At 37.8% G+C, this 12,857-nt stretch overlaps 1 protein-coding gene across 11 annotated transcripts in view; it reads left to right on the top strand.

Moving 5' to 3' along the window:
- LOC126253415 (broad-complex core protein-like) overlaps window positions 1–12,857 on the top strand; it is a 227,998-nt gene that overhangs the window by 78,036 nt on the left and 137,105 nt on the right. For all 11 annotated transcript variants that reach the window (XR_007545954.1, XM_049954730.1, XM_049954735.1 and 8 more), the window contains exon 5: window positions 4,223–4,282. Coding sequence is in view for 10 of the 11 variants with exons in the window: in XM_049954730.1 (XP_049810687.1) it covers window positions 4,223–4,282 (60 nt within the window). In the remaining variant the exon portion in view is untranslated. The remainder of the gene's footprint in view (window positions 1–4,222; window positions 4,283–12,857) is intronic.

Genomic DNA, 12,857 nt, shown 5'->3' with positions numbered 1-12,857 from the left:
TCAACAGTGTAGCCTTAAAGTAATGCTAGAATGTACCAAACTGTTCGAAATGTGTTAACACTAAAACACCTGGTGGATATCAGTCGACCAATTTTTAAATTCTGAGATGCAGTTTCTTCTGTGTTTAAAATAGTCTGTTTGTTTAGTTATGTGACATAACTGTTTTAGAGGAGGTTTAATTTGCCTTAATTTTTTGCTTTGTAACACAAATTTAAAAAGAGAGTTAACATTTACTATTTGTTGCCAAAGGCAGTCAGTTGACCACTTCCCACAGAAATTTATTTAACCTGGTTTATTTGTCACTTTTGTTAGCCAGCAATGACGAACTTCATACTGTGTAGTATGTGAAAGTTTTTGCTTGTCCATTGTCACTAACATGTCGACAGATAACTGTAATAGATTTCTATCGTGGTCGTGGTCTTTCTGATACTGAAAAGGATTGACTGCTCACAGCCATAATGTTGGATATGTTATAAATGGTTTCCCACATTTGGGACAACGTGAATTGAGATCTGTGGAGATCTGGGAGAACATATTATGCTGTGGCTCGTAGTACCTTACATACAAAAGGGGAGAAATGTTACATTAGACAGCTTCTTCACTTCTCTCAAGCTGTTGAAAGAGCTGAAAAACCAGGATACAAGACTGATGACATTATTCTAACGTATTGCAGAGGGAAGACTAATAAAAATGTGCTTATTCTTAAGTCTATGCACTCAGCTGTAGCAGTTCAGGAGGGTGCAGAAAAGGGAACTCCAGAAACAGTCAATTTTTATAACAGTGCCAAATTTGGCGTGGATGCGGAATATCAAATACCACACAAATATAGCATAAGAGCCATGATGAGGTGCTGCCCTGTGTATGTTTTCCTTTACATTGTAGATGTGGTGTGATCATTGCCCACACCTTGTGCAAGCAGATAACTGGCTCTACCACCTCTCGACAGTCTATTATAAAGAAACCTGCAGAAGAATTAGTGATAACAATCAGGAATTGTCACCCTCAGCAATTCCAGACTCCATTCATTTTGGCTGCTGAGAGAGTATAAGGAACATCTAAAGGTGCTAAATGAAAAACTTGCAAAGTTTGATTGTGCAATAAAAACTAAATTAGAGATAATTGTTGTAAATGTAAAAAAAATTGCATGCGACTCATATGTAAAGATATGCAAAAAAAAAAACGCAGTCGAGATTCTCAGAATATACAGAGTTCTCCATATAGATGTGTCTAGTAAAACATTACTTATTTGTTACAGGATAAAAGTATAACTAATGGATAGCTAAGAAACTCTAAGATAATAACAGAAGTCATCTATTGTTATATGTTGTAAAACAATAACACTAAAAATGTAAACAGTTTTATGAATTTCTAACATAGTGTCACTTAATTTTTATATGGTGTAACATAAAAATGAAATTTAGCAGGTTCAAATAAAAATGTGTTTGCATAAAAGTAATATTACACACAATGAATATTAAGTATCATTACATTTTATAAGACAAAAGCTTAAAATGCAATAAAAACCTTAGCAGTCAATTGACCTCAATTTGGGTTTTCGAGGGGTCCAGCATATTTTCTTAAGGAAGGATTTAATACATAACAAAAACTGAGAGCATACATTTATTGCAGAAGTCCTCTAGGGAAAACAATCAATTGTATTTTCCTTGCTGTATATGTGGCAGAAATTTTTGTATATTTTGAAAGTCAGTATTATTATCAGTCATTTAACATCTACAACTGCGTAAAAGCTCTACCCATACTGGTCAGCGTGTTGTGGTCTTCAGCTACACACAACCATGTCCCTCTTGCATGATTTTGATGTCCTTTGCCCAGCTCCCATTGCGTCTTTGGCTCGGACTTCTCTTATCTCTTGGAATCAGTGTATTTTCTGATCCATTTGACTGTCTTTGTCTCTGCTGATAATTATTAGCAACCATTTTTCAGATAGTTGTTGAGCAGTCCTTAGATTTTGAGTGGTCACAGATATTAACTAATATTTCCATTCGAGGCACTTCAAAAGTTTTTACTTATCTGTTTATTTCTTTTGCTATCCTTCCAGTTGTTGTCTTTAGCTGCCCTTGACAGAAGCTCATCCTGTGATACCATTGTTAATTTTTTTGCTATTTTCTTTTTGAAGTGATGATTATACATAATTTTAGTATTATAAAATAATTCAGGCTTATTTTCAAATTCCGTCTATTAGTTTTTTTTCCATTAGTGGTTAAAGTTTTGTCAGACAAAATCCTCTTATCACAGCCCCACTACATTACATACCGCCTGGATGGTCTACCTAAGATCTTCAAGAACCGTATTCCAAACAGCAGTGACATTTTCAGGAGTATTGCCGGTCCTGAATTGCTATAATCGTTAAATGATGTTCTGCCATTTAGGAAATGTTTAAAACATTTCTAAGTTTGACTGTGACCTATGGTGTCTTCCATAAATGCTTGTTTCAACATGTTGTGTGTATGTAATGGTTTTTCTAAGTCTGAAATCAAAAGCATATGCACACACGCTGTTCCCAGACACCCACCATTGTTAATCTTGGAAGATGGGCAACACACGAGAATGACGAAATGCACGTAAAAACTAAACGTGACCATGTAGCAAAAAGCCACACTCAAAGGGAGTGCGAAGTACTAGCTGGCGGTATTTCATCGTACTAGGTAGACCTCACCAGCTTCACATACTTTCCAAGAACTTGTGAGATACCAACTGGCGGTATTTCGTTGTACTAGCTAGACTTCACCAGCTACACATGCATTCCGAGAACTTGTGGTTAGCACCATGTAAATGGCTTTAAACACCTCATTTGGCATTATAAACCTTTAAAGACGTCTTGGACTGCTTGCAAAATTTTCTTGCTGTTCTTAACTATTGTGTTGTCTGCTATCTTAACAGACTACATGTAGTGTCTGCAGCATAAATTTCTGTGTCGGTTTCTTCATACTTTGATGCTTCTCAGTTATTTGTCTTACCAATTTTTTATGGTGTTTTCTCATGTCCTTTTGAAGACACTGCCTATTATTTGTTTGTGTATTATCTGGTTTGCAGATTATTCAAGTTTGTGGATCATTCGTCCCTTAACAAAAGTGCAATATTTATTCTGTGGCAAATAACAATAAACAATACATCTCGTGACAATAGAGTACCGTTTCCATTGTTATCAGCCAGTCTGTTCTGTGTAAATTGAAAACAAACTCAGCTTTCTGATGTTAATCAGTGTGTTAGTGTCAGTGGAGCAAGTTGAAAGAAATTTGTAAAAGATATGATCGAGAAACGTGTTGACAGTAAACAAAACTTAATAATTAATTGGAAGATTTGAGAAGGGGTGTAAAACTAAGTGGTGATTATGGTCATTGTAATTAAGTTTTCACCTCCTAATGTGACTGTTGTTACACAGCCAGTGGACAATTGCATCAGTAAAATGGCACAACTGGGCTGACCTACAAAGAATGTTTGTTGATGAGGATGATTTGGTGACTTTCTCGAAGTAGTTGACATTTCTAATTGCCATAGGCTGGATATCTGATGCTCGGCAGGAAGTCAAGCCACATAAATCAGTTCAATCACGGGGGGAAATTCTTTGAGATATTTAAGAAAATGATTTTCATGGTTTAAATGGGAGAGAAATGACAAATGTCACAAATAATGAATCTGGGAACAGGTTTAAATGGTTTTGAAGATCTCAATGAAGAAAACTTGGCTGACTGGCTGAAGATTACCACATGTGAAGTGGCTTCCAGTACACGAGTTATACCGAAATTGCGACCACTACTTCACAACGAAACAAAGAAGAGAACAGTGAATGTGAAAGTGGGTATGAAGACAGTGACCTTGCCAGTCATTGTACTGCATTGCAATGTTTTGATACTTTTCTAGGTTATATGGGCCAGAGAGGGTTTCAGAGCAGTGACATTATTGCTGCAAGAAAAATTCGAAATTCCGTCTGAAAAAATGTGAACTCCTCTCAGAAACAGACCAACATCACAGACTATTTTAAGAAATAAACAGGTCTCCAGTGCCCATGCTCAGAACTTGAATAAACTTTTGAACAAAGAATGCAGTTTGAAAATATTTCGTTTATTTATGTTATTGGTTATTTGTGTGTCTTCTCCTTCATGTTACCTCGAATAATCGGGAGTGTAATGTATTTCTTTTTAATGCTATGCAAAAATGTATTGAAATTTCTGAAATAACCTGTGTTTTTGTGTTTCAATAGGCATCGGCGGCCAGCCATTACAAGGAAATACAGAAACTCCTCCAGGCACTTCTTCACAAGGTAAGACACTAATTTATCTGCCTTCCATATCTTCACAGACATATTTATCACATTGTTTGAGTGGTAAGGGACAGTTTGTTACATATACCTTATATCCACACTAGCAAGGAACAAAGCCTTCAATACCTTTGTGTCAAATATAACAACTGCCATTATACTGGAAAAAGTCATGTTCTTGTCAGTAGTGTGACACATATGGATATTTAAAACCATTTCAGATTTAATTTTTACAGGAGCTACCAGATATTTTAGGCTGTGGATATGTTTGGCAGAATTGTAGTGTTTATTCTGTGTGCTTAGATAAAAAAAAAAGAGGAGGTGGGGGGGGGGGGGGGAGTCTCAGGGATAAATTTGGCAACAAACAGAGAACACATAATTCCTCTCTTTTATCATCTGTGGAATGAAGGAGAGCTGGGTGTAGAAAGGCAGAGCTTCTAGTTTCTATTGTTACTTCGTTTAAACTGTAAATATTCTTTCAGAATTGCAATAATTCATGTTTTGTAAAAGATTTAAATTTAATTTAGGAATAAATTGCCTAATAAGGTTAACATGTTTTCATTTTGCGGAAATGTTATTCACTTTTATTGTGGAGTTGTCATATCATAATTAGGACAATGAAGGCATATCATAGTATTCTTTATTGAGCATCCTCATTCTAGTCTCCAGTTATTGTTTTAAATGGTGTGCCATATTCAACCTCTTGATAGTAACCTTGTTATTTCCTAGCTTCATTATCATTTTCTGTGATCCAGTAAAAACTTTTCTTCCAAACATTCAGATATTGACACATACAAGTTTTAATTGAACCCTTAGAGTGGCCTTAGAGATACGTTTTCTTTTACTTCCAATATCTACTAAAACAGCATAATTCCCAAACTTCTTTTTCTCTGACACCCTGTATATTTCTGCTTCTGTACATTAGTATAGGTTGAGTACACATTTTTAGTTTACAAACGCCCACTAGCTCTACTTCAGTTATTTACCTACTGTGGAAGTAGCAGCTCGCTTCCTTCTTGCATTGCTGGCACTTAAATTTGGTCTACAATCTCAAAATAGTATTCAATGAATGTTCACAAAAGTAGAGTAATTCAATTTATTAGTCTTGCTTCCATCTGTTACTCATTTATTTGCCTATATCAATTACCTACAATAGCATTCCCATTGTCAGCACATTATGAAACAACTGCCATGAAGTAGTAGATCAATGGAGAGCAATTAAGGTATTGTTTTGATAGTAAAATTTGTGTAGTACACCAGTTTTAGTACATTTGTTACTGAATATACCATTAATAAATAAGCTGCTCATCAGTACAACAGTATACGAGGTACTATCCAAAATTTTCAGGACTGGTGCTGCCATCTGTTGAAACCTTACCTTCGGAGTAGTGGTCACCATCACCCTCGGGAGTAGTTCCAATCCGCATGTACACACCGGTCCCAGCACTTCTGCCACTGGTAAAACGTTTTGTGGAAGTCCTGTTCTTTGAGGGTGTTTATCACTGCCAGTGATGCTTCTTGAACCCTCTCTAGATTGTCGAACCGACAGCCTTTCAACTTGAGTTTCAGTTTTGGAAATAGCGTGAAGTCGGAAGGTGCCAAATCTGGCGAGTACAGTGGGTGGGATACAATCGCCATGTTGTTTTTTGCCAAAAAGGGCCTGGTGAGGAAGGACATGTGACAGGGCGTGTTGTCGTGATGCAGCAGCCAGTTCCCTTGATGCCAAAGTTTAGGCCGCCACGCCACACATTTTCACGGAGCCGTCACAAAACTTCACAGGAGTACACGGAATTAACTGTTCGGTTGCGTGGGATGAATTCTTTGTGAACAAATCCCTTTGTATCTTGCTTTTTTGGGTCTTGGAGAGCCCAGGCTCTTCCACTCAAACATACATGTATGGCTCATGCTCTGTCCCCCAAACACTTGTTGAATCATTACAAGGGTCTCCATACCACTTTTCCCGAGATTTGCACAGAATTTGATACACACGCACTGTTCTGTTTGTGGATCCATCATAAAATCGCCACACACCAAACACAGAGTATTACGGAAATCACTGTGGACATGCAACACGTCCTCCCAGCTGAATGCCACTCTGCACACTGACTCGTCAGATATTGAGCTCTCGCCACCTAGTGGTGCAAAGATCTAGTGCTCCTACTTTCCAGATGGCAGTACCAGTCCCAAAAAATTTGGATTCAACCTCGTAGTTGTTATCTACAGCTATTACATGGCATCTAGTTCAATTGGCTCTTCACACAGTTAACAGTGCTATGTGGTGGCTAAATTAGGATAACATATGTAACCACAAAACATATCATCATATAGTATCAGCTGTTAACATGTTTGACGATGGAGCAGACGGCGTTTGGCTAGGGAGACTGATCAGGAATTGATTAGGAAGGTAACTATGCACCTGAGGGCAAATATGGCAGAAATATTGGAAGACCTTATATGTAGCAGAGGTAAAAGAATGGGAGACTGAAAATTGAAACCCAAAATGAGATGAAAACGGGCAGCAGAAGAGGAAATGGGAAGTAAGCAGCCAATTATAGAGAACGATTGTGCTGAGGGCAAGAAATATCCAAGATCATTAACAAAAGATAAATGGCAAACAATGACCTTTTATTGGGGGGGGGGGTCAGAAAAGAAGGTAGACATCTTATATAAATGTTAAGATTGACAATGATGGCTAACAGCTCATCTATACCTCTCTCGCAAGCACTGGTTTGAAGTGTACAATATTAAAATATATGCAAAGTCCACAGAAAGCTTCTTGGAGGATGCAGGTATTTAAAAGCAGGGAAGAGGGCATCTACATCAGTAAACTACAACCATACTTCGTAAATCGCTGTATAGTGTGTGGTAAAAAGTACTTTTTATTTTACCATCTTCTCATCCTAGTTATGGTTGAAACGTGCCTGTAAGTAACAGTGTTAGTTGTTGCTAATTGTATGTTGTGTCATAAGGAAAATGCACTGAAAATTGTAGACAGAGCTTTGTTTCCAGGGGCGACACTGTCATAGCTTTTTTTGGGGCTAAGAGTTGTTATTGGTCTAATGTGATCATATGAATGAGGCATGGGGTGTTTGGAAGTTACTACTTTTCTGCATTTGCTTTAAGTTTGAAAAATACTTGTACAGTTTGGATCACAGAAGTGACAAAAACTTAACTTTTGAAACTAAAGTGATGTCTAATGTTGTACTGTTTTGCATTGTAAGGCATGTTTTGATGGTTCTACTAGAAGAGCTCTGCAGAATGCAGATGTTTACGCTCTAGTCCTAATGTGAATGATTGTAGATGTTGTTATACCTGTTAAGATTATTAAGGAATTAAGTGGTTATTGTACCAAAAGTTCTTATCAAATGCAACACTGCAGGACAAATTGAGAGCAAAATCAGTATCCTTTTTGTTAGTAATTATGCCATTATTTGTCCTTAAAATCTCACTGGTAACAGTGTATTGCCTCAGTGTGCAATGCTGGTCATGCGTTATTAATATAATCATTCTTTTATGTCATTGCACAGCAGTGCACTGGCTAACTTTGAGGCAACTGATAATCCACAAATATATGCAGAAGAAGGTGACTTGTTTCAGCCTTAAAACTGAAAGATAGTTAGGAACTACCATATAATTGTGTTGAAGCATTTGAGGTGTTCTGTATCAGATATTAAAAGAAATTATATTTGTAAGAGGAATGCACTACAATATATAAAGAGTGTGTCCAATTTAGAAGAAACAACTGCCTTCCACCCCACTTCATCTTACATTTTAGAACTGTGGTCAGAGTAAGACTCTTGAGGTATTTAATGACTTCAGTGTGTTACCACCCAAGTAACTTCTACAAAATATAGAGAATACTAAATAGTAGTTGCAAAGCTCAACAGTTTGCTACTCACGAAATAGACTCAGTAGTTCGAATATTACGACCACCTACCTAATAGCCGGTATGCCCACCTTTGGCATGGACAAAAGTGGTGACGCTTCATGGCGTGGAAGCAATGAGGCCTCGGCAGGTCACTGGAGAGAATTGGCACCACATCTGCACACACTCACAAGTAACTTAATTCCAGTAAATTCTGGGGAGGGGGTTGATAAGCTCATGTTCCAAGTGTGTTTGATCAGATTAAGATCCGGCAAGTTGGGGGCAAGCACATGAATTGGAACTTGCCACTGGTTCCTCAAACCACTCCATCATGCTCCTGGCCTTGTAACATGGTGCATTATCTTGTTGAGAAATGCCACTACTGTTGGGAAACGTGATTGTCATGAAGGAGTGTATGTGGTCTGCAACCAGTGTAGAATACTCTTGGCCTTCATGGAATACTCTTGGCCTTCATGGTACCTTGCACAAGCTCCACTGGACCCACGGACGCCCATGTGAATGTTCCCTAGAGCATAATGGAGCCACCACCAGCTTGTCTCCATCGCGCACTGCAGGTGTCAAGGAGCTGTTCCCCTGGGAGACAACGGATTCATGCCCTACCATTGGCATGATGCCATCACAATCTGCCCTCGATCAAACTCAGGTAGATTGTGCACCTTCCCCATTCTACACACAGACAGCACGCTTACTTCTACTACATTCTCCGTGCACCAGATGAAACTGCTATTGCCTGGAAGGGTTTATATTGATAGTAGGTCGGAGGTCATAATGTTGTGGCTGATCAGTGTAAAGGGAGCATTGAGTTGCTGATGCACACAATGAAAAGAGTGCTAAATATTTAGTTGTGAGGTGTGTGTGTGTGTGTGTGGGGGGGGCGGGGATTCTACATTTTTAACCTAGAATCTAAATTTTCTTTCATTGAGTTTTATAGATCACAAATTTTAAAATATTTAATATCTCAAAGTGTATGTGTGTTATACATGATTATTGTTCCACATAAATTATCGATGTTTAAAATCTGTGGTTAAACTACTGCTCTGGCTGGTACATAGCTTAGCTGAGAAGAAAGAAAAGCCATTACTGTGGTATGCTGCTTGCCCCCCTCCCCCGCCCAACAAACAAACAAACAAACAAACACACACACACACACACACACACACACACACACACACACACACCAGAAATTCCTCCTACTCTTCCACCATTTTGAGTTTTTCAGTTTTTATCCAACAAGTTGAGGTGAAAAAAAGTGTGTTTCCTTCAAAAAGATTAGATGGTTACATTTCTCGCCTCCAATTCAATCAATGCCCTTATCAGTGTTGGTAGGATTCTAAATTAAAAACAAACACTAACTCTTTACTGATCAAGATTGGGATTATTAACAGAAGCTATCAGTTTGTGAATCTTAAAATTTATCAGTTCAATTTAGAGAAATTACTGTATTTTGAGAAAGTGACTGTTCTTTATTTGCATCTGAGTTGTAGACTTTGTAAATTAATCTGACAGAGTTATTAGTAATGAGAATGGGAAGAAGTGTTTGACCAATAGGGAAGTGTACTTTTTACAAGAGATGGAAGGGTAGTCAGTAGTCTGTTTGAAAAATTAAAAATGGAGAGTCTCAGGAGAGAGTCTCGAATATCAGGAGAGACTTCAGAAAGCTGCTAGGACAAGCCCCTTTTAATTAGAGGAGCTGTGATTAAACAAAAAATGCCAAATTACACTATCTTCCTGATTCTATTCAAGGTTAAGTAAGTAAGTTCAAAGGCCAATTGAAAGCAGTGGCATCACATTTCTACGAATGCCTGCCAGTTAAGCAGTGAAGTATTTAATATCGAGAGTGGCTTTTATTTTCAGCAAAGTAGAGCTGTATTCACATGGCAATAGAAATACTGGCAAAAATGTCAAGTTATGGAGAGCCACTTAAAAGTACTTCCACTACCTTAACATTCTAGTGTTGTGCAGTATTTGATTGCATTATTCTTTGAACTTTTCAAATTCTCTTCCTCTGTACTTCTTGCTCTTTTTGTTCTGTGATCTGTGACTGGAAAGATACTTACTAATCTCTCTCTCTCTCTCTCTCTCTCTCTCACACACACACACACACACACACACACACACACACACACACGTGGGTCCCTCTTAATAAAAGGGTCTGAGTAGCATATAAAATTTTTACTGAAATTCAGATCTCTGCTGGACAACGAATTACATATTTTAAAAGATATGAGAGACTAAATACTGTTCGCAAGTGACAGCCAGATCATTTCCATTTCAGCCTAATGTTAGTAATGGCCAGGGACCTGAAAAATTCACATTTTACAATAAATATGAATTCTGTTTCAAAATGCAAAATTACCTATAAACAGTACTTGATAGCTAATTGTATCCAGATGAACTATTTTATCAAAGATATTTTGAAATAGATTTATTTTCTGCCACTAAATATCGAAAGTGTAACCAATTTTTGGTTACTGGTATCACTCATCATCTGACGAATATGCATAAGGGCATATTTACAAAATAAAAAGTACATAAACTCTATGATGTATCAGTATGCTTGATGCTCTGGTGCCACACCAATTGTGGGCCATTGAATAGTCTGTATGAAATATACACTGCGTAATGCAACATAGTACTCAGCCATGGGACCTAGCATCTTAGAACAAAGAAACGCATATGTTTGTGTGCTGTCTATAAAGTTTAAAAGTTAGTATAATACGGGCACATTTAATGTGGCAGGTTTATGTGGTGGGTGTTTTGAGCTCTGGAGCATCAAATACCATTAGAAGTAGGGCCTGAACTCTCGTCATTTACGACTGACAACCTCAGCAAACAGTTGTGTGGTAGCTGTCACCAAATGCTTTATGTTGTGCATTACTTGCTGTTTTCTTATTTTGAAAAGAGTGGAGAGACTAAACCTGGTCCATTATAGACCATTAATCTTTCAACTGTTAATTATCAAAGTTAACTTTTTGAGCAATGGATTAACTTTGAAGTTAATTTTTAAAAAATGAATAAATAAAAAACATTAATTGACCTTTTAACTCCATTAACTTTTTTTGAGTCCACTAATCATTGATTAGGTACCTACCATCTGTGACAAAAATTATGTTGGAGCACTCGTGGACACCATGTTGTCACAAGTTCATGTCATGTAGATGTGTGGCTATGCTGTGGTGCACGTGATTGGTGTAAACAATTGAGAACGAGTGAGAATAACTAGTTTTCGACTGTTTATTGTCGTTTGTTTACGTTAAGTACAACTCAACTCAACCAAAATAGCCACGTGGGGTAGCCATGCGGTCTGAGGTGCCTTTTTACGGTCCACGTGGCTCCCCTCGTCAGAGGTTCGAGTCCTCCCTCGGACATGGGTGTGTATGTTGTCCATTGTGTAAGTTAGTTTAAGTTAGATTAAGTAGTGTGTAAGCTTATGGACCAATGACCCCAGCAGTTTGGTCCCATAAGTTCTTACCATAAATTTCCAAATTTTCAACAATAATATTATGGCACTTTGCCATTATCAGAAGCATGTTACAGTAAACAATTGCAGTGAAGACTGCAGAAAACCCATGGCACTGTCAGTACTTTCAGGTCAGTTGTGCATATACAATGAGTGCTGATTAAGTGCATAACTCACAGTAAGCCGATTAAAACACCCCTCTCCTAGATGCTGTGATATTGTTGTCAACTAATACTACGATTTGTTAGTGGATTGACTGTGGAAACTAAATCATGGAATTAGATTCTAGCTCTACAATTAATGAAAATCGGTGGCACAATGGTCGAGTGCAGGTTGCAAGAAAACAAGTGGAAAAAGTTGTAGAAGAGGCTCTGAGACCTGAAGCCATCAAACGTTCAAAGGTCGGAGATACTTTAAGCTGAGTGGCGAAAGCAGCAACAACAAAGAAAAAGAGGAAGATTTTTTTTTGCGCGCGTCACTACATCTAAAGAGAAGCATAGTACTAACACATCTGTTGACTTCTTCGCAGGCCGTGGGGGATATATTTCCCACTAAACGTATTTCTTTACAGTGTTCAAGAGAATATGTGCTACCAGTTTTGTACACTCCTGGCATCTAGTGACAGTCTGTTGCACCAGCTGTTGTTTTTGTTTGTTGTGAAATTTAGCTTTCAAGACTGTGGGAAATACATATTCCACCAAACAATGCTGGTTTAATGGTTATTGGGAAGTATGGTTATCATCAAAGTAGTTTCTGGTACAGGTATGGGAAGTATACTAACCACAAAATTAGTCTCGTTTGTGGTCCTTGGGAAGGATACTTACCCCCAACTTACGGGTATCTCAAAGGTTTTGGGAATACGTGTTACCACCTATGTCTATGCCTGATATCGAGTGGTAGTACACTACATCATATGTATGAAAACTGCTACAACAATCAGTTTCTGTTTGTCGTGCGATCGCTACTGTTGTCGGAACACGTTGCTTCACTTGTGCCATAATACAGCATTGTGACTTGTATCAGCCATACCTTTATTGCATGATAAAGTTTCAAGGATTGTTTTCACATTGTGGTAAGTAAACTTTAATATTGGTAACAATTATTTTTTAAATAAAGTAAAAGAAAACGCAAAATAGTAACAGAAAACACTGGTTATTACTTTTTACATCTAATGGTAACACATAACAGCTCACAAAAGGGAAGTGGGAAACCCATTTGCCATCATAATTTTA

This window comes from Schistocerca nitens, chromosome 4 (assembly GCF_023898315.1).
Source record: "Schistocerca nitens isolate TAMUIC-IGC-003100 chromosome 4, iqSchNite1.1, whole genome shotgun sequence".
Lineage (NCBI taxonomy): Eukaryota > Metazoa > Arthropoda > Insecta > Orthoptera > Acrididae > Schistocerca > Schistocerca nitens.
This window is presented reverse-complemented; position numbering and strand designations above follow the sequence as displayed.